The 22877-nt window shown below is 44.7% G+C and overlaps 1 protein-coding gene across 1 annotated transcript in view; it reads left to right on the forward strand.

Moving 5' to 3' along the window:
* prkd1 (protein kinase D1) overlaps positions 1-22877 on the forward strand; it is a 343163-nt gene that overhangs the window by 272110 nt on the left and 48176 nt on the right. Inside the window, exons 6-8 of the mRNA XM_078233155.1 lie at positions 550-627; positions 3024-3222; positions 19927-20050. Coding sequence (XP_078089281.1) covers positions 550-627; positions 3024-3222; positions 19927-20050 — 401 coding nt within the window. The remainder of the gene's footprint in view (positions 1-549; positions 628-3023; positions 3223-19926; positions 20051-22877) is intronic.

The raw sequence follows: 22877 nt of genomic DNA on the forward strand, positions 1-22877 counted from the left end.
TTTTATATTCCTTTGATTTGCTCCATGACTGAAAAGTAAGGCAGTGTTTTACCGAAATGCAATGTGTTGTGCTACTTCATGCTACTATTCCTGATCTGATTAAACTGGCACCAGCCTTCTCCCTGAGGTTTTGGATTGTTACTCTGGAGACAACTGTCAGATAACTTTGGACAAAAATATTAATTGATTTCTGTTTAAGTGTAATTTTATTAACTCACCACTCCCTCCAGAGGAGTAGCTCTCTTCAGTTCAGTTTCTTGAATCTCTCTGATGGATACTGACTGCAGACCGAGGGTTAATGCATGTTTCCATTGTACAGCAGACTTACTCAGCGTGCTATATCACTGAACCAACTCCTGACACAATCGACTTCATTTCTCACACAGTATAGTCATATTCAATTGTCAAGTCTATTAAAATTAATTGTTATTGACACGATTTCCATATTTACTTTTTCTTAATTAACCGAATCTGACGTTTCAAGAATTTTATTAATAATGTCCCATGAGCTGTTTGTTTATTATTAACTAAATCGTTGATTTTTGTTAGATTGCAAGTTCAACTGTCATAAACGTTGTGCCCCAAAAGTGCCAAATAATTGCCTTGGTGAAGTGGCGATTAATGGAGGTAAGTTGGAACTTACATTCATCTCTGCATCTCAAACTAAACAAAGATTTGTCTCTGTATAATGCTTTTCATGACCACCATATTTCAATGGTATTCAATGACATTATCATTGCTGAATCCCCCACTATCAACATCTTGGAGGTTACCATTAACCAGAACTGAACTGAACTAGCCATATAAACACAGTGGCTACAAGAGCAGGTCAAAGGCTGAGAATCTTGTGGAGAGTAACTCACCTCCTCACTCCCCAAAGCCTGTCCAGCATCTACAAGACACAAGTCAGGAGTGTGATGGAATACTCCCCACTTGCCTGGATGGGTGCAGCTCCAACAACACTCAAGAAGCTCAACACCATCCAGGGCTTGATTGGCACCCCATCCACAAACATTCACTCCCTCCACCACCGATGCTCAGTGGCAGCAGAATGCACCATTACAAGATGCACTGCAGGAATTCCCCAGGGCTCCGTAGACAGCATCTTCCAAAACAAATAAGCCCTAAGTCAGCAGGTCTATGGGAACACCACCATTTGGAAGATGCACTCCAAGTCACTCACCATCCTGACTTGGAAATCCGTGTGGCTGTACCCCTCCAGTCTGCTCCCTCTCCTGGCGATCATGGCTTAACTTCCCCTGAGCAAGGAGAAGACGGAAGATGGGCTTGAGAGCAATGTACTCAGCATTTAAAATATACAGAAATTTCACACAAGCTTCACACATGTTTAAAATTCATTTGCGGGATGTGGGTGTCGCCCACCCCTCGTTGCCCTTGAGAAGGTGGTGGTAAGCTGCCTTGTTGAGCTGCAGGAGGTCCTGAGGTGTGGGTACACCCACAATGCTGTTAGGGAGTTTCCAGTCTTACAAATAACCCAGTGGATTGTGGGGCAAGTGATTGACTCACTGCAGGTTGTTCACAAGGATTCTGGGCAGCATTTTCCAGAGCGGGGAACCCCCACAGATATGAGGATGTGGCTCAGAGAGGCATGTCACGAGCTGTACTTGCTGCTGCCCTCAGCAGCTGAGCCCTCTCTCTGGCCCTCCCAAACCCGCCTCCACCACAGATCCCGGGATGGAAAATTCCGCCCTGTGTGCCTGTTGGAACTGTGACACCCATTCTCAGGTGAATCTTCAATCTTTTCCCTTCTTGTCGTTTCCCCAGGATTTATTTTTCAGGTTTGCAGATATCTCTTGGGAGTTTTTCAGGGTCTGACATGTTGTGTCAGCTGCCATCATCTTTCACCTTGAGTTTAGGGTTTTAATGGATTTTCTTTAGGTTTTCCTTTTCCCCATAGATTGTTATCCATGGAAACCTCTCCAGTTTATTTACAGATCTATATCTAGCTCAGTAACTCGACACCAGGTCCTACTTCTGCTGCCCACCAGAGCTCAGTCTTTTAGTCATGTGGCATTGCATGATAGTTACATCGGTATCAAGGTGCTCCTGATGTTAACCCTTTACTGGACACACTGGAGATTCCAGAACTCGATGCAATCAATTAAGTGTAGGAACAATGGCAGCCAACAAACACTCCTAGGCAGCAATGTGATAATGACCAGATAATCGCTTTTTGTGCCATTGATTGAAGGATAAACATTGACCAGGACATCGGGAATAACACAGCCTGCTCATAGAACAAAGAACAAAGAAAATTACAGCACAGGAACAGGCCCTTTGGCCCTCCAAGCCTGTACTGACCATCACCTTCAAATTCGAGTCAGGAAATTGTTGTATGTCCACTGGAGAGAGCAGATCGAGGCCTCAGTTTCATATCTCATCTGATAGAAGCACCTCCAATACTGCTGCACTCGCTCAGTACTGCAGTGGAGTGCCACTCGTTTTTGTGTGCTCGAGACTTGCAGTGGCTTTTCATGAATGTTTAGAATCATGGAATAGAATCATAAAATCCCCACAGTGCAGAAGGAGGCCGTTCGGCCCATCGAGTCTGCACTGACAACAATCCCACCCAGGCCCTATCTCCGTAACCCCTCGTATTTACCCTGTCAATCCCCCTGACACTAAGGGGCAATTTATCATGGTCAATCCACCTAACCAGTGCATCTTTGGACTTGTACAAATATGTTTCCGATTAAAAGTCTTAACTCTTATTGGCACGATAATTTGCTTGAATATTTCATGCAAATGCATGATTTGGTGAAGCCATCACTTGGCGAACCTGTTCAGACATCACTTAAACTGTAAAGAAATTGTACACCTGATGTCAAATGCCAAGAGGAAGTGTTCCCTCAGCATCTTCCTATTACATATGTTACATTTGGAAAGTCTATGGAACACTAGATATGTCACATTTTAACTATTGCTTCGATTTTAGATGATCGCTGTATTAGCATCAGCAGCAAAATGTGTGATTGCTTTGTGCGGTTTGTATATCCCGATAGACTTGCTGAGCCCTGGGGCAGAATCAGATGTGGTGATGGAAGAAGGGAGCGATGACAATGATGGTGAAAAATACGGTGCGCTTCTCGACGATATGGAGGAGTCCATGTCTCACGACTCTGAAATATTAATCGCAGGGAGTCATGGTGACGATGGTGACATGCAGGATCATGAACAAGATGATGCAAATCGCGCTATAAGGTTAGTGATTAGAATGTGAAGAGATTGTTGGAAAATAGACAGGTGCATTTGGTTTGGCTGCACGTTGTCAATTTGCAGAATTATGCATGCATGCCAACTACTGCACTGGGTTCAAGATGCTGCTTTCATTCCAGAATGTGATGTGTCTTCGACAGCACTCCTGGCTCATAACATACTGCCAGGGGAGGTAGAGCAGGCAGATACAATAGGGGCATTTAAAGTACTTTTAGGTAAGTACGTGAATCTGCAAGGAATAGAGGGATATGGACCAAGGGCAGGCAGAGGGGATTTGATTAATTTGGCATCATGTTCGGCACAACCTCATGGGCCAAAGGGTCTGTTCCTGTGCTGTACTATTCAATATTCTATGTTCCATAATGTCACAACAGGAAAGGTTCATGGAATGAACAATACATTTTAGGCAAGATATCTGCTTCTGGGTTGCCTCTGAGCAGCAACCGTTTGTATTTGTCAGCGCCTTGACATGGTCTAGGCCACTTCACAGAGAAAGAAGGGCCAAGCAGAAAGAGGAAAGTTAGGGAAAAATAGCCAAAAGCAACAGAAAGGTTGAAAGAGAGATGTTTGAAAATAGGGAGAGGATTAAGATGGCGGAGGCGTGTAGGAAATGAATCCTGGAGATTAGGGTGGAAATTGCTGAAGGTTTTGCTACCAGGAAGTGACAAAGATTCAGAGAACATGCACAAGCCTCAGTGTTAGAAGAACACAGGACATGAACAGGTTCATGGGAATGGTAAATGATGCACAGATAGGCCCAGATATCCTCATTCATGTTCACTGAAACAGGAAATAAACCATTTGGGAAGCAAAGATGAGCATTTTGAATGAAATGAATCAGGTTTGGGAGCTAGTGGAGGTTGGTAAAATCAGGGAACAAAGAAAAGAGGAACAGATTGCAAATGACAGGATTTTGGACAAGTTGAAGTTCATCCACAGGAGGACACAGAGAATGGAGATGAAGAGCATTTGAAAATAATAGACATGTTGATAGGGCTTCTGTGTCAGTAATGGAGACTAAGAGGATCGACAGTTCATGTTGTAGAGGTGAAAACAGGCAGCCTTGGTGATGGTTATGATATGAAGCTCTCCTCAGGGTAAAGGTCACACATGGTCAGGTGACAAAACATAAGATGTAAGAATAAAAGAAAAATGGGTGTGCTGTTAGATTCGAGCCATTGTCCTTTCTATCAGAGAATTATGGAGACATTCAGATGAATAACCTTTTCCTTTAATGAGATACATGGTAGAGTAAATGACACATTTGATTATGTTCACAGTTAAAGATTGCACACCGTCAGCATATGTTGTGATTTGTGTTATTCCTGAATCTACTAAATGGAAGCAGTTCATCATGTAACAAGAACTGTGTGTGCCATGTTGCTGAACAGTTTATATGTTAATTATGTATGAGTGTGGGCAGAAAAAAACTCAGCTCTTTCTCCATTCTAAGAAATCTTAATGCATCAAAGGTGATAGCCAATTGTTTTTCAGTTTGTAATTCCAACAATATTGCAAGATAAGGACCCGGGGGCTCGAGTGGGCATTTGCAATACTGTTAAGCTGGAGAGGATGAAGAAATTATTTCATATACAATGTTAGATATACCTTTGGACTGAAGTCGGCACATTCCTGGGCAAATTATTGCTGCAGCAACAGCATGTACTGAAATTAAACTTTCCTTTTTTCTGTGAAAGAGAGTAAGATGTACAGCCAGTAAGTTGATGAGACACTGGTTCCTAAAAACTAATCAGCAGCTGTTTGTACAGAACATTAAGAACTGAAAATGCCAGACATATTTTTGCTTCATGTGGATGACACAGAGTTTTCTGTTCACAAGTCTTTGTTTTGTTCTGTTGTGATGTGGTTCATCTTGTTCAAGGAGGTCGCTGTTTGTTTTGCTTTCACACAAGCTCCTTTTACAACATTTGATACAGCAAAGCAGAAATATAGATAACTTATAGAGGAAAAAAGTCCTGAGGTAAATAACTTTCATTTGGCACTTGATAAATTCCAAGACTGACCTCAAAGAGATGACTAGACGCTGGGCAAACATCATTCAATTAAAGTGGGTGCATCAGATTCATCATGCGAATCTCAGTCTTTATAAGGATTCTCTTTATCCGTTTTTACTGAACAGAGCACTTCTGTTTCCCAGACTGATAAACAGGGCACAGCTTGACTCTACACTTGTCAGGCACAAGTGTAAGACTGCTCCTTCCTTTGCAATCTGTTATTTTCCAGTATATTGAAGTTTGAGAGGATGTATTGACACGCTTAACCTGGATAAGACTCTGTAATTACTTCACAGAATTTGTCATTGTTTTACGTAGTGGCCCCAAGGTTTGCCTCACTGAACCCTTTCCTCCCTTTCAGAATGTAATTGGACCTATATTTATTTACTGTGGTATGCATGGAACGCTGTCACCTGCTATGGTGAAAGGAAATAAGCAAACAACTAAATACTGCACAATTATAAGCTCATTAATGTAACTAAAGTCTCGTACTACCAATTTATTGAGAGCTCTTTTGCTCTTTGCAACAATCCATTAATAATGTGGTTTGGCCTTTGACTGGTGAAGTGTCTCCTTCACACCTCAGTTTTGCCCATTATAAAAACCCATTATCTTCATTACTTCCTGCTTCCTGAATCTTCTCCAGTTACAAGAAGCACCCAATCATTTACCTTATGTGATTTTGTTTTGAAGAGTATCTATTGCTGTTTGCATTATCAAGAGCTGTAGCTGGTTTTATAAAATTAGATACACACAAGCATCTAAGTTGCACAAAATGAATCGCATCGAGATAATTGGGATGTTGTGAGCTTCTCTGAAGAATACTATCACCTGAGACAACTGCAGGTGTCCGCTGGGATATTTCCACAAGAGATAAATTCCTGTCCCATCCTCATATCTCAAACTTATAGCAATGCCATTTTCTTTCAGGGGATTGAGTATATTAATGTACTTTGTATTTTTACAGCCACACCTCATCTGAATGAACATAGTGAGCGGTGGACAAGTGGCATTAACATTGTCACAGACAAATGGTGGGGCGGCAGTGGGAGTGGTGGGGGGGTTGGGGGGAGGTGGGAGTGGTGGGGGGGGGGGGGGTAGGATGGGGGGGAGGGGATGGGGTGGTGCATGGGCGGGGTTAATTTAACCAGGCCTGATTTTCCCACTCCCCACCCGTCGTAAACAGAAAGGTGTTTATTTATTCGGATTTCCCCCGTTGTAAATGGCGATGTATTTTCCCAACCCTTAAATTTGGAATGTTTCAATCCTCAATGAATAACTTGCACAGCAACCTCCAGCAAAATAAAAAAAAGAGTTGGTTAATGTTTACAGTCACACACACGGCGTGCGAGGACTTCCGTAACATCCACTTCTTCTCACTCAACCAATAAACAGAGGATAAGGAAAAAGAAAGTGTGTTCAGATCATGACTACAGTAAAATACAAGTTTGGGTTTTACATGTGTCCAGAGTTCAGAATCTGAAGCCAAATGGAATGTTCCTTCAGAGGGGAAGGTAGCTGAGTGTAGGGTAATCCTGTCTTTCCAGAAGCGAGACTCCCATGATGGGAGGAGGCAGGTTTTGAGAGTTAGTCTGGGAGGCACGAGTTCCAAGATTCCAGCAGTTTGTGGTTTTTGATGAGGGTCAGAGTGCTTTCTGCTGCCACCAGCTTGATGGTAGATGGTGGACATCGCAGGCAGTTTACCTGGAACGACTGTTTCCTTCGGAGGTCCAACAGTAACTGCCCGAGTTCAGTTTCTCTGGACAATATTACCATGCAGCTTGGTGGAGGTTGTGTGACATACCTCGCACCACTCCTCCTCAACGTGGGACAAAGGAGGCGGATTCCCATGGCTGGAATCCCGAGGTGTTTGATTGGAGTCAGGATTCCTCTTGATCTTGGGACACTGGTGTTGGGTTGTTAAACCAGGCCCACTTGTTGAAACGACTGCGTTAGACCAGTTAATGATGAGAGCATCAGCACCATTATTGGAGATTAGGGTCTGCAAAGTGCTGTATGTGGATGACTGGAGCAGACAAACAGTTTGCTGGGCCAGTGTGTGGTTTGGGCTGGAACATTGATGCGAGGAGTGTAATATTCCAGACATTTGAGGTGTAAGCTTTTGTTAATTTTGAAACAGCAGGAAAGCAGCATGTGACCAGTTTGTCAACTCAGCAACTGTCCATCTCGAAAAGCACAAAATATATACTTTATAAAATGGTCCAATTAGTGGATATGTATAAATATATACATTCCTTCCTTTGTGTGTCGACTGTGACAACATGTAACTGTCGACAATTTCTCTGATTTTTAAGCTGTAACAGAAAATTGTATCCAATCGATTTTAAACTAATGGTTTAAAATGCATATTTAATTGTAAGATAATTGTGCAATTTAAAGGGAATAACTTAAAAGTTTATCCATGACTTGATTTAACAAAATGCTCCTGTAAATGGCCTGGGATTTGATCTCTGATTTCCTCAAATATTTAACATGCGGCAACCCAAACATATTTTGTGTGAAGTGATGTATTGTAGCCACATATTTCCCGATGTGATTCTGCTAATTAGCTGTTACAAATGGGGGTGAATGCTTCAGGACATTGCATGGCAGTAAACAGAGGACCAGGGAAGCCAATACTCTGAATGACACATTGCTTTGCAGAATTGCACAGCTTTGGAATGATGTCAAGATTCTTACTTGATTAAATTTTGCTAAGACTATTTTGTAGATTAAAGCTTTCAAATAGAATCTTAGTAGCTCTACAGTGCAGAAGAGGGCCATTCGGCCCATCGAGTCTGCACTGACTCTTCAACATAGCATTCTATCCCCATAACCCCACATATTTACCCCATTAATCCACCTAACCTGCATATCTTTGGACTGTGGGAAGAAACCGGTGCACCTGGAGGAAACCCACGCAGACACGGGGAGAATGTGTAAACTCCACATTGACAATCACCCAAGGCCGGAATCAAACCCAGGTCCCTGGAGCTGTGAGACCGCAGTGATCATGTGATTGTCAAGTTGACAGAGAACACAAATGTAATATATAAGTAATGCTCGCTAACAACATTTATATGTGAAAATGTGGCATTGAAGCCTCGCCAGAGTTATTTACAGATTGAGTTGATCTGCCACATAGTGTGCTGAGTGTTTCCCTTTGTAAAGCAAGGTGGCTTTTAGCTCCCATCACGTGAGTAAAATGCTGACTCTCATTGCTGTTTATTTTGTTGAGGCAAATTGTTGGGCGGCACGGTAGCACAGTGGTTAGCACTGCTGCTTCACAGCTCCAGGGACCTGGGTTCGATTCCTGGCTTGGGTCACTGTCTGTGTGGAGTTTGCACATTCTCCTCGTGTCTGTGTGGGTTTTCTCCGGGTGCTCCGGTTTCCTCCCACAGTCCAAAGATGTGCGGGTTAGGTTGATTGGCCATGTTAAAATTGCCCTTTAGTGTCCTGAGATGCGTAGGTTAGAGGGATTAGCGGGTAAATATGTAGGAATATGGGGGTAGGGCCTGGGTGGGATTGTGGTCGGTGCAGACTCGATGGGCCGAATGGCCTCTTTCTGTACTGTAGGGTTTCTATGATTTCTATGAAATTTACTTTATTTACAAAAGAAATTTCATTTCTTTCCAACCATTCATTCTTTGACAAATAACATCAGGAGCTATACGATAAATGGCAGAACCATAAAGGCTGTAGATACGCAGAGGGACCTGGTGTGCAAGTCCACAGATCCTTGAAGGTGACGTCACAGGTGGAGAAGGTGGTGAAGAAGGCATATGGCATGCTTGCCTTTATAGGACGGGGCATAGAGTATAAAAGTTGGGGTCTGATGTTGCAGATGTATAGAACGTTGGTTCGGCCACATTTGGAATACTGCGTCCAGTTCTGGTCGCCACACTACCAGAAGGACGTGGAGGCTTTGGAGAGAGTACAGAGGAGGTTTACCAGGATGTTGCCTGGTATGGAGGGGCTTAGTTATGAGGAGAGATTGGGTAAACTGGGGTTGTTCTCCCTGGAAAGACGGAGGATGAGGGGTGACCTAATAGAGGTGTATAAAATTATGAAAGGCATAGATAGGGTGAACGGTGGGAAGCTTTTCCCCAGGTCGGTGGTGACGTTCACAAGGGTGATAAAGTGATTGTGTCTCAATCTTTACATATTCGTAGGATAATAAGTCGAATCTACCAGTTATCACTGCAGCTTCCTATTTTGCAGTTGTATTGGAAGAGATGGATGGAGTCTCAATGCGGGTTTTCTCTGTACACTTTGTTGATATATTCTAACACCTGCTGGCAATTGAAATGGAATATTGTGAATATTTCTATCATTCATTTTTGCTAAAATGTATTTTAATTCTAGTCTTCAGGCGAGGCAGTTTTTTGATCAGCTGCAACCTTTTGATTGCGATTGTGACATGTGATTTGCTTTTTGACTTTAACAAACACGAGATCCCTAATCACAGATTATGCCTCTGTGTGGTAAACCTTTTAAAACTCATCAGTAAAGTAATTCTGATCATTTTGTAGCATTATTGTGATCACACAGAGTAATAGTGATCACCCAGAGTAATAGCGATCACACAGAGTAATACTGATCACCCAGAGTAATAGCGATCACACAGAGTAATAGCGATCACACAGAGTAATAGTGATCACACTGAGTAATAGTGATCACACAGAGTAGTAATGATCACACAGAGCTATAGTGATCACACAGAGTAATAGTGACCATACAGAGTAATGGTGATCACACAGAGTAATAATAATCACACAGAGTAATAATGATCACATAGAGCAACAGTGATCACACTGAGGATAATAGTGATCACACTGAGTAATAGTGATCGCACAGAGTAATAGAGATCACACTGAGTAATAGTGATCACACTGAGTAATAGAAGTCACACAGAGTAATGGTGATCACACAGAGTAATAGTGATCACACTGCGTAATAGTGATCACACAGAGCAATAGTGATCACACAGAGTAATAGTGATCACACAGAGCAATAGTGATCAAATGGAGTAATAGTGATCACGCTGAATAATAATGATCACATTGAGTAATAGTGATTACATTGAATAATAGTGATCGCATTGAGAAATAGAAGTCACACAGAGCAATAGTGATTACACGGAGTAATAGTGATTACACTGAGTAATAATGATCACACAGATTAACAGTGATCACACGGAATAATAGTGATCACATTGAGTTATAGTCATCACCCTGAGTAATAGTGATCACATTGAGTAATAGTGATCACACAGAATAATAGTGATTACACTGAGTAATAATGTTCACACAGATTAACAGTGATCACACTGAGTACTAGTGATCACAGTAATAGTGATCACATTGAGTAATAATGATCACACTGAGTAATAGTGATCACATTGAGTAATAGTGGTCACACTGAGTAATAATGATCACACGGAATAATAGTGATTACACTGAGTAATAATGATCGCACAGATTAACAGTGATCACACTGAGTAATAGTGATCACATTGAGTAATAGTAATCACACTGATTAATAGTGATTACATTGAGTAATAGTGATCACACTGAGTAATAGAAGTCACACAGAGTAATGGTGATCACACAGAGTAATAGTGATCACACTTGGTACTAGTGATCACACTGAGTAATAGAAGTCACACAGAGTAATAGTGATCACACAGAGTAGTAATGATCACACAGAGCTATAGTGATCACACAGAGTAATAGTGACCATACAGAGTAATAGTGATCACACAGAGTAATAATGATCACACAGAGTAATAGTGATCACACTGAGTAATGGTGATCATGCTGAGTAATAGTGATCACACTGAGTAATAGTGATCACACAGGTTAATAGTGGTCACGCTGAGTAATAGTGATCACACAGAGTAATAGTGATCACACAGACTAATAGTGATCACACAGTAATAGTGGTCACACAGAATAATAGTGATCACACTGAGTAATAGTGATCATGCTGAGTAATAGTGATCACACAGAGTAATAGTGATCACACAGAGTAATCGTGATCACACAGAGTAATAGTGATCACACTGAGTAATAATGCTATCGTGGGAGATGCTGATGGATTGGAGAAATGAATACATAATCAAATGGGAATGATGTACATAGCAGAGTGAAGCAGGCCGAAAGACCATCAAACACAGAATTGTCTTCAGATACCTTTATGCTGTGGACTCTCTGCTTCCCTCAGAATTAATTATCAAGCCAGGCAACTATAATGCCCCACTGTGATATATATAGAGGTGTTACTGATGCAATACACTGTGCACAAAACATCCGAATGCTCATCTATCACATTTAATGTCACAAAAGCAAAACAGAGGGCCCGATTTTACCAATCGGAGCCTAAGGGCGGGATCCAGGCGTAATACGGATCCGAGCCCAGAATCCTCTTTGCAGCGCGCCCATACACGTTTTGCGACCTGTAACTGGATTGTTGATGCTCAAATGTTCAGAGTCCTGTGGTGAACTTGGAAGAATTGTCCCCGTGGTGGAACTTGGTTGGAAATAAGATTCAAGGAGATTACTACATCTGGGAAGCCAACCATAGTGAAAAGAAGTTTGTATTGGCAACTCTTCTCTCACATTCCATGGCAGATGTGCCCCTACTTATGAATGTGATTTGCATGGGAAACTTTGGGTGCAGCTAATCTGCTCCTGGAGCAGCCTTGGATCCTTTGTCATCTTGTTTTCATCTGAACATTGCACAGAATTAGAGGAACCCCCTTTGGAAAATAATGTCAAAATTATAATCGCAGGGACTAAAAACCTGTCAGTCAAAAATCTGGGATAATATTTCAAAATGTATATCCCCCCATCCATGTTCTGGAATATTATCCCAGATTTTTGACTGTCAGGTTTTTAGTTCCTGCGATTATAACTTTGACATTATCTTCCAAAGGGGATTCCTCTAATTCTGTGCAATGTTCAGATGAAAAGAAGATGACAAAGGATCCAAGGCTGCTCCAGAGGCAGAGTAGCTGCACCCAATGTTGCCCATTAAATCACATTCATAAGCAGGGGCACATCTGCCATGGAATGTGAGAGAAGAGTTGCCAATACAAACTTTTTTTCACTATGGTTGGCTTCCCAGATGTAGTAATCTCCTTGAATCTTATTTCCAACCAAGTTCCACCACGGGGACAATTCTTCCAAGTTCACCACAGGACTCTGAACATTTGAGCATCAACAATGCAGTTACAGACCCCCCATGCCCCCCAGTCCCCCCAACCCCATGCAGCACACAGTCACAGCCCCTGGTAACATTGGAAGGCTGCAGCAGTGCTATCTGCACTGTGTGCACATCTTCAGCCTCGGGTCCTGCAGTGCTAGGACCCAGCCGGACTGCAGGACCCGAGGTCTGTGCTGCCACACGCACATCGGAGTTCGTGCACAGCAACAGCCCCCCCTCCCCCCCACTCACTCGCAGAGACGCCACGTAAGTACAGGGGAGCCTCCGAACACAACGCACCTACCTCCCCGCCAACCCTCACTGAGGAAGCGCCGGCTTCCGACTTTTATTTACCAGGTCGTTAAAAACGCAGACGCGGATTGGGCCACATGGTGGTAAAGTGGGATTTGGCGGTAGAGTTGGGCGCGCGCTTCATTAAGTTGATTTAAATGCATGCAAATGCATTTAAATCGGCAGGCCGCCCGATCCGGGTGCGGGCCCGGCCCGCGCCCAAATCGGGTGTTGGTAAAGCCGCGCTCTGCTAGGAATCGGGTGCGCACCACGTTAAAGGCCCAACCCCAAATTTACCACGATTTCGCACCCGAAAACGCGTGCGAAGTTTTGGTAAAATCGGGCCCAGAGTCTGTTCCCTCTTCAATTCTTGGCTCATTGCCTCCCCCAGCTATCCCCCCCCAATACCCAGAATGCTATCTCACTGCCCCTCCTACAGCTACCCTCCTAATACCCAGAATGCTGCCTCATTGCCCCTCCCAGTAACCCCCCAATACCCAGAATGCTGCCTCATTGCCCCTCCCAGTAACCCCCCAATACCCAGAATGCTGCCTCATTGCCCCTCCCAATAACCCCCCAATACCCAGAATGCTCCCTCATTGCCCCTCCCAGTAACCCCCCAATACCCAGAATGCTGCCTCATTGCCCCTCCCAGTAACCCCCCAATACCCAGAATGCTGCCTCATTGCCCCTCCCAGTAACCCCTCTCAATACCCAGAATGCTGCCTCATTGCCCCTCCCAGTAACCCCTCTCAATACCCAGAATGCTGCCTCATTGCCCCTCCCAGTAACCCCCCAATACCCAGAATGCTACCTCATTGCCCCTCCCAGTAACCCCTCTCAATATCCAGAATGCTGCCTCATTGCCCCTCCCAGTAACCCCCCAATACCCAGAATGCTACCTCATTGCCCCTCCCAGTAACCCCTCTCAATACCCAGAATGCTGCCTCATTGTCCCTCCCAATATCTCCCCCCGTGGCCAGAATACTGCCTTGTTGCCCCTCCCACAGCTATCCTCCCAATACCCAGAATGCTGCCTCATTGCCCTTCCCACAGCTACCCCCCCAATGCCCAGAATGGTGGCTCATGGACCCTCCCACAGCTACCCCCCCAATACCCAGAATGGTGGCTCATTGCCCCTCCCAGCTATCCCCCAATGCCCATAATGCTGCCTCATTGCCCCTCCCAGCTAACCCCCCATGCCCAGAATGGTGGCTCATTGCCCCTCCCAGCTAACCCCCCCATGCCCAGAATGGTGGCTCATTGCCCCTCCCAGCTAACCCCCCCATGCCCAGAATGGTGGCTCATTGCCCCTCCCAGCTATCCCTCAATGCCGAGAATGTTGACCCATTTTGATCACACCGATGGGCAGACCTGACTCAGTTTAAAATTCAAAATTCCCCAATTGGACAAGTCGCCATTGAATTTCCTGCTGGCATGTTCCATGTTTAATAACACAGCTTGCCCCATCACAATCGACCTCTTGATCCATACCCATGTCAGGACGGTGTGTGAGTTAGAGGGAATTTTGGTAGTGATGGTTTTCCCACAACATTGCTCCTTTTGATCTCCCTGTTGAGACCACTTTAATGTCAAATTAAGTTTATTGAGTTGCTGTTGGGTGTTTTGTAGATTGTACAGACTGCGACCACAATGCAGCAGTCATGGTGGGATTAAATATCGAGCTCAGTGGCAGTGCCAACAACTACTGGACATTTAATATTATCTGGACTCAACTTATTGCACTTTTGGCAACAAACTCACACACAATAAGTTAAAGCTAATTTATTAGTCATAATTAGGCTTACATTAACACTGCATTGAAGTTACTGTGAAATTCCCCTCGTCACCACAGTCCAGCACCTGTTCGGGTCAATGTACCTAACCAGCATATAAAGAACAAAGAACAAAGAACAGTACAGCACAGGAAACAGGCCCTTCGGCCCTCCAAGCCTGTGCCGCTCCTTGGTCCAACTAGACCAATCGTTTGTATCCCTCCATTCCCAGGCTGCTCATGTGACTATCCAGGTAAGTCTTAAACGATGTCAGCGTGCCTGCCTCCACCACCCTACTTGGCAGCGCATTCCAGGCCCCCACCACCCTCTGTGTAAAAAACATCCCTCTGATATCTGAGTTATACTTCGCCCCTCTCACCTTGAGCCTGTGACCCCTCGTGATCGTCACCTCCGACCTGGGAAAAAGCTTCCCACTGTTCATCCTATCTATCCCCTTCATAATCTTGTACACCTCTATTAGATCTCCCCTCATTCTCCGTCTTTCCAGGGAGAACAACCCCAGTTTACCCAATCTCTCCTCATAGCTAAGACCCTCCATACCAGGCAACATCCTGGTAAACCTTCTCTGCACTCTCTCTAACGCCTCCACGTCCTTCTGGTAGTGCGGCGACCAGAACTGGACGCAGTACTCCAAATGTGGCCTAACCAGCGTTCTATACAGCTGCATCATCAGACTCCAGCTTTTATACTCTATACCCTATATGAGAGACCGTGTTAGGGAGCTGGAACTACAACTCGAGGATCTTAGGCTGATGAGGGAGAATGAGGAGGTGATAGACAAGAGCTATCATCAGGTGGTCATACCAGGGCCACGGGAGGAGGCCAAGTGGGTGACGGCCAGGAAGGGTAAGGCTAGGGTGGTTGAGAGCACCCCGGTGGATTTGCCCCTGCACAACAAGTACTCCTGCTTGAGTACTGCTGGGGGGGACAGCCCGCCTGGGGGAAGCAGCAGTGGCCGTGTCTCCGCAGTGGAGTCCAGCCCTGTAACTCAGAGGGCTAAGGAAAAGAGGAGGAAGGCGGTATTAATCGGGGAGTCGATGGTGAAGGGGACAGACAGGCGTTTCTGCGGAGGTAGGCGGGATTCTCGCATGGTGGTCTGCCTCCCTGGGGCCGGGATCCAGGATGTCTCTAGTCGCGTCCCGGAAATCCTGAGGTGGGAGGGAGAGGAGCCTGAGGTAGCGGTACATATTGGTACCACTGATGTGGGTAGGAAGGGAGAAGGGGTCATGAAAAGGGAGTACAGGGAATTAGGGAGACAGCTGAGAAAGAGGAAAGCAAAGGTAGTAATCTCAGGATTACTGCCTGTGCCACGGGAAGGTGAGGGCAGGAATGGAGTGAGGTGGAGGATGAATGTGTGGCTGAGGGACTGGTGCAGGGGGCAGGGATTCAGGTTCCTGGACCATTGGGACCTCTTTAGGGGCAGGGGTGATCTGTATACAAAAAACGGGTGGAACTTGAATCACACGGGGACCAATATCCTGGCCGGTAGGTTGGCTAAGGCTACTGGGGAGAATTTAAACTAGATAGGTTGGGGGGAGGGGAGCTAGAAGAGTTGACTAGGATCAAGGAACTAATTGATGGGGGGGAGGATGCAGGGGTAAGGGGAATTACAAAATTAATGGTAGAGGAGAGGGTGCAAGTGAATGAAGGCGGTAATTTAGATAAGGGAGTAGAGGGAGACGGTGTTTGCGACTCATCAAAGCGGGTTCAGATAAAAGCTGGAATAAGGACACTTTGCCTGAATGCACGAAGCATTCGGAACAAGGTGAATGAGTTGATGGTGCAAATCAGCACAAGTGGGTACGATCTAGTGGCCATTACAGAAACGTGGCTGAAAGGTGACCAGGACTGGGAGATGAATATCCAGGGGTATCAGGCGTTTAGGAAGAATAGACAGGAAGGAAAAGGTGGTGGGGTCGCGCTATTAATAAGAGATAATATCAGGGTAGTACTGAGGGATGACATAGGCTCTGAGGAACAAAACGTGGAATCATTATGGGTAGAGATGAGGAATAGTAGAGGGAGAAAGACACTAGTAGGTGTGGTATATAGGCCCCCAAATAATAATGTTGAGGTAGGGAGGGCTGTAAACAAGCAGATAAGGGATGCGTGTAAAAACGGAACGGCAATAATCATGGGGGACTTCAACATGCACATTGACTGGCAGACTCAAGTCGGTAAGGGTGGAATGGAGGAAGAGTTCTTAGAATGCTGTCGGGATAGTTTCCTTGAACAGCATGTTACGGAACCGACGAGGGAACGAGCTATTTTGGATCTGGTATTGTGTAACGAGGTAGGTAGAATTAAGGATCTTATTGTGAAGGACCCTCTTGGGTCTAGTGACCACAATATGGTCGAATTTCTGATTCAGATGGAAGAGGAGAAAGTTTGGTCTCAAACCAGTGTCCTCTGTTTGAACAGAGGGAAATATGATAGGATGAGGGATGAATTGGCTAAGGTAGACTGGGAGAGCAGGCTGGCAGGTAGGATAGCTGAGGAACAGTGGAGGATTTTTAAGGAGATCCTTTTCAGTTCTCAGCAAAAGTATATTCCAGCAAAAAACAAGGATTGTAAGAAAAGGGAGAACCAGCCGTGGATAATGAAGGAAATAAAGGAGAGTATTAAAATAAAAACAGCTGCGTACAGAGTGGCCAAAAATAGTGGAGAAACAAGTGATTGGGAAAAATTTAAGAAACAACAAAGAGAGACTAAGAAAGCGATAAAGAAAGGAAGGATAGACTATGAAGCTAGGCTAGCAATTAATATAAAAAATGATAGTAAAAGTTTTTATAAATATATAAAAAGGAATAGAGTGGCTAGAGTGAATGTTGGACCCTTGGAGGACGAGAGGGGGGAGTTAATAGTGGGAAATGAGGATATGGCTGAGTCTTTAAATACGTTTTTTGTGTCGGTCTTCACGGTGGAGGACACAAATAGTTTGCCAAATATTAATGATAGAGGGTTGGCAGCAGGAGAAATACTTAATACGATTAATGTTACCAGAGAGGCAGTGCTGGGTAGACTAATGGGACTGAAGGTGGACAAGTCCCCGGGTCCGGATGGAATGCATCCCAGGGTATTGAAAGAAATGTCAGAGGTAATAGTGGATGCGTTAGTGATTATTTATCAAAACTCGTTGCATTCTGGGGTAGTGCCGGTTGATTGGAAAACGGCTAATGTTACGCCGCTGTTTAAAAAAGGAAGGAGACAAAAGGCGGGTAACTATAGGCCGGTCAGCTTAACGTCTGTAGTAGGGAAAATGCTGGAATCCATTATTAAAGAGGAGATAGCAGGGCATCTGGATAGAAATGGTTCGATCAATCAGACGCAGCATGGATTCATGAGGGGAAAGTCGTGCTTGACGAACATGTTGGATTTTTATGAAGATGTGACGAGGGCGGTTGATGGAGGAGAACCGGTGGATGCGGTGTTTTTGGATTTCCAAAAGGCGTTTGATAAGGTGCCCCATAAAAGGCTGCTGAAGAAGATTAGGGCACACGGAGTTGGGGGTAGTGTGTTAAAGTGGATTGGGGACTGGCTATCCGATAGGAAGCAAAGAGTCGGAATAAATGGGTGTTTTTCCGGTTGGAGGAAGGTAACTAGTGGCGTGCCGCAGGGATCGGTACTCGGGCCGCAACTGTTTACCATTTATATAGATGATCTGGAGGAGGGGACGGAGTGTAGGGTAACGAAGTTTGCAGACGACACAAAGATAAGTGGAAAAGTGAATCGTGTGGAGGACGGAGAAGATCTGCAGAGAGATTTGGACAGGCTGAGTGAGTGGGCGAGGATATGGCAAATGGAGTATAACGTTGAGAAATGCGAGGTTATACACTTTGGAGGAAATAATAACAAATGGGATTACTATCTCAATGGAAACAAATTAAAACATGCTACCGTGCAAAGGGACCTGGGGGTCCTTGTGCATGAGACCCAAAAAGCCCAGTCTGCAGGTACAACAGGTGATCAAGAAGGCAAATGGGATGTTGGCCTATATTGCGAGGGGGATAGAATATAAAAGCAGGGATGTCTTGATGCACCTGTACAGGGCATTGGTGAGGCCGCAGCTGGAATACTGTGTGCAGTATTGGTCCCCTTATATGAGGAAGGATATACTGGCATTGGAGGGAGTGCAGAGAAGGTTCACCAGGTTGATACCGGAGATGAGGGGTTTGGATTATGAGGAGAGGCTGAGGAGATTGGGTTTGTACTCGTTGGAGTTTAGAAGGATGAGGGGGGATCTTATGGAGACTTATAAGATAATGCGGGGGCTGGATAGGGTGGAGGCGGAGAGATTCTTTCCACTTAGTAAGGAAGTTAAAACTAGAGGACACAGCCTCAAAATAAAGGGGGGTCGGTTTAAGACAGAGTTGAGGAGGAACTTCTTCTCCCAGAGGGTGGTGAATCTCTGGAATTCTCTGCCCACTGAGGTGGTGGAGGCTACCTCGCTGAATATGTTTAAAGCGCGGATGGATGGATTCCTGATCGGTAAGGGAATTAAGGGTTATGGGGATCAGGCGGGTAAGTGGTACTGATCCACGTCAGATCAGCCATGATCTTATTGAATGGCGGGGCAGGCTCGAGGGGCTAGATGGCCTACTCCTGCTCCTATTTCTTATGTTCTTATGTACCCCGTCCTATAAAGGCAAGCATACCATATGCCTTCTTCACCACCTTCTCCACTTGTGTTGCCACCTTCAAGGATTTGTGGACTTGCACACCTAGGTCCCTCTGTGTTTCTATACTCCTGATATCTTTCAGAACTGCACACAGACAGTGACCCAAGCTGGGAATCGAACCCACACCCCAGCACTGTGAGGCAGCAGTGCTAACCACTGCGCCACCATGTGGGGAAAAGCACTTGCTATCAATTTAACACTGGAGTCTTTGGCACAGCAGTTTGTTGACTGGGGTTCAATAAGCGCAGCACGTGAACTGACAAATCGGAACTAGCACAAGTTGCCCGCGGACAGCTGAGCAGATCTGGGAATGAAGGAGTGGTTGAACTTTCACAGTCCCCTCTGGACAGGAACATGCAAACTCTCAAAACACCACCCCAGGCAACATGAACCAACAACACCGGCGCTGTCGTGTAATTAGGTTAAAAGAATTGTATCATAAATTTACAATCAATGAAACTGTAAAGGAAAATTACAAAATGGCAGGTACCAACTGAGTCATCTGAGGCGTTCTCAAGTAGCTTCTTCATTAAATTTTCATCCATCTTTTTTAAAAAGTTAATTGAAGAGTTTTATTTTGAAATAAATACAGCAGAAATTTCAGAGGTCCAAGGGACCTTCTTCCACTCCAGAAGCAGATAGTTTCAGCTCACCCCCAGAAAAACATGTGTTACTGATTGATGCCTTGCTGTTTCATTTCAGCCCCTCTGCCAGTAATAACATTCCGTTGATGCGAGTGGTACAGTCTGTCAAACACACAAAGAGGAGAAGTAGTACAGTACAGAAGGAGGGCTGGATGGTTCACTTCACCAGCAAGGACACTCTGGTAAGAGGCTTCGACTTCAGACCTGTCGAGTGTTTACACAGTGTTTAAATTCTAGGAAAGGTGTGTTTGGATTATAGCTCTTGCATTGTTCAGAAGAACCCCATTTTCCTATTATAATAAAGGCAAGATACTGCAGATGCTAGAATCGGAAACAAAAACAGAAAATGCTGGAAAATCTCTGCAGGTCTGATGGCATCTGTGGAGACAATCGAGAGCTTCAAGTTTTTAGGTGTCCAGATCACCAGCAACCTGTCCTGGTCCCCCCATGCTGACACTAGAGTTAAGAAAGCCCACTAACTTTATCAGAAGACTGAGGAAATTTGGCATGAGATCTACTCTCAGCAACTTTTACAGATGCATGATAAAAAGCATTCTTTCTGGTTGTATCACAGCTTGGTATGGGCTCCTGCTCTGCCCGAGACCGCAAGGAACTACAAAAGGTCGTGAATGTAGCCCAATCCATCACGCAAACCAGCCTCCCATCCATTGACTCTGTCTACACTTCCCGCTGCCTTGGAAAAGCAGCCAGCATAATTAAGGACCCCACACACCCTGGACACACTCTCTTCCACCTTCTTCCGTCGGGAAAAAGCCTGAGGTCACGTACCAACCGACTCAAGAACAGCTTCTTCCCTGCTGCCGTCAGTCTTTTGAATGGACCTACCTCACATTAAGTTGATCTTTCTCTGCACCCTAGCTATGACTGTAACACTACATTTTGCACTCTCTCCTTTCCTTCTCTATGAACGGTATGCTCTACCTGTATGCAAGAAACAATACTTTTCACTGTACGCTAATACATGTGACAATAATAAATCAGATCGAAACAAAGAGTGAATAGAACCTTTGGACAGTCATCCAGACTCGAAACGTTGGCTCTATTCTCTCTCTACAGATGCTGTCAGAGTTGCTGAGTTTCTCCACCATTTCCTGTTTCTGTATCATTTTCCCACTGAAGTTAATGGCCCAGATTTTCATGTTTCTAGGTCCTCTTCACAACATACTCTCCTACCTATCTTTGTGTTATTTGCAAATTTAGCTACCATGCCTTCAGTCCCCTCATCTAAGTCATAAATGTAAATTGTAAAACCTTGAGGCCCATACCACAGATTCCTGCGGGATTCCACTCATCACATCCCATCCACCAGAAAAGGACCCATTTATGCATATTCCATGTTTTCTGCTCAGAGAAGTTTATTTATTAGTCACAAGTAAGGCTTACATTAGCACTGCAATTAAGTTACTTGAAATTAACCAGCTAATCTTCAATTCTGGCAAGTACATAACTAATCTGTAAAATCACACCTGGTTCACTAATACCCTTTAGGAAATCTACCATTCTTACCTGGTCTGGCCGACAAGCGGCCAGGAAAAGCGGTAGATGTGGTTTACAGGGACTTCAGCAAGGTGTTCGATAAGGTCCCCCATGCAAGACTTCTCGAGAAAGTGAGAGGGCATGGGATCCAAGGGGCTGTTGCCTTGTGGATCCAGAACTAGCTTGCCTGCAGAAGGCAGAGAGTGGTTGTAGATGGGTCTTTTTCTGAATGGAGGTCGGTCACCAGTGGAGTGCCCCAGGGATCTGTTCTGGGAAACTTGCTGTTTGTCATTTTCATAAATGACTTGGATGAGGAAGTGGAGGGATAGGTTGGTACGTTTGCCGATGACACGAAGGTTGGTGGTGTTCTGGATAGTTTGGAGGGATGACAGAAGCTGCAGCGTGACATAGATAGGATGCAAGACTGTGCGGAGAAGTGGCAGATGGACTTCAACCCGGATAAATGTGTAGTGGTCCATTTTGGCAGGTCAAATGGGATGAAGGAGTATAATATCAAGGGTAAGACTCTTATCAGTGTAGAGGATCAGAAGGACCTTGGGGTCCGGGTTCATAGGACTCTTAAATCGGCTTCGCAGGTAGAGGAGGTGGTTAAGAAGGCGTATGGTGTGCTGGCCTTTATGAATCGAGGGATTGAGTTTAGGAGTCAGACCCCACTTGGAGTACTGTGCTCAGTTCTGGTGGCCTCATTACAGGAAGGATGTAGAAATGATTGAAAGGGTGCAGAGAAGATTTACAAGGATGTTGCCTGGATTGGGTGGCATGCCTTATGAGGATAGGTTGAGGGAGCTCGGTCTTTTCTCCTTGGAGAGCTGAAGGATGAGAGGTGACCTGATAGAGGTGTACAAGATGTTGAGAGGTATAGATCGGGTGGATTCTCGGAGGCTTTTTCCCAGGGCTGAAATGGCTGCTACGAGAGGACACAGGTTTAAGGTGCTGGGGAGTAGGTACAGAGGAGATGTCAGGGGTAAGTTTTTCACACAGAGGGTGGTGGGTGAGTGGAATTGGCTGCTGTCAGTGGTGGTGGAGGAAAACTCAATAGGGTCTTTTAAGAGACTTCTGGATGAGCACATGGGACTTAATAGGATTGAGGGTTATAGGCAAGCCTATATATAAGCCTAAGTAGGTAGGGACATGACCGGCGCAACCTGTGGGCCGAAGGACCTGTTTGTGCTGTAGTTTTTCTATGTTTCTATGACAAGTAACTGCAGACCCACACTGCAATGTGGTTGACTCTTAACTGTCCTTTGAAATGGCCACTCAGTTAAGGGACAATGAGGGAATGGCCTTACCAGTGACAGCTACATCCTATGAGTTAATTACAAAAACAATTACTGAGACAGTTACAGTTGTTTAACAGTAGTTAACAAAATCCTGACAATATAATTATTGTATGGAACAATGTTTCATCAAAGAGATAACCATTTTATCGAGAGACTAATTTATAGCCTTTTGTCAATAAGATTTCTTAACTTACATTATAATTAATCTTTG

Source organism: Mustelus asterias, chromosome 18 (assembly GCF_964213995.1).
Source record: "Mustelus asterias chromosome 18, sMusAst1.hap1.1, whole genome shotgun sequence".
NCBI lineage: Eukaryota > Metazoa > Chordata > Chondrichthyes > Carcharhiniformes > Triakidae > Mustelus > Mustelus asterias.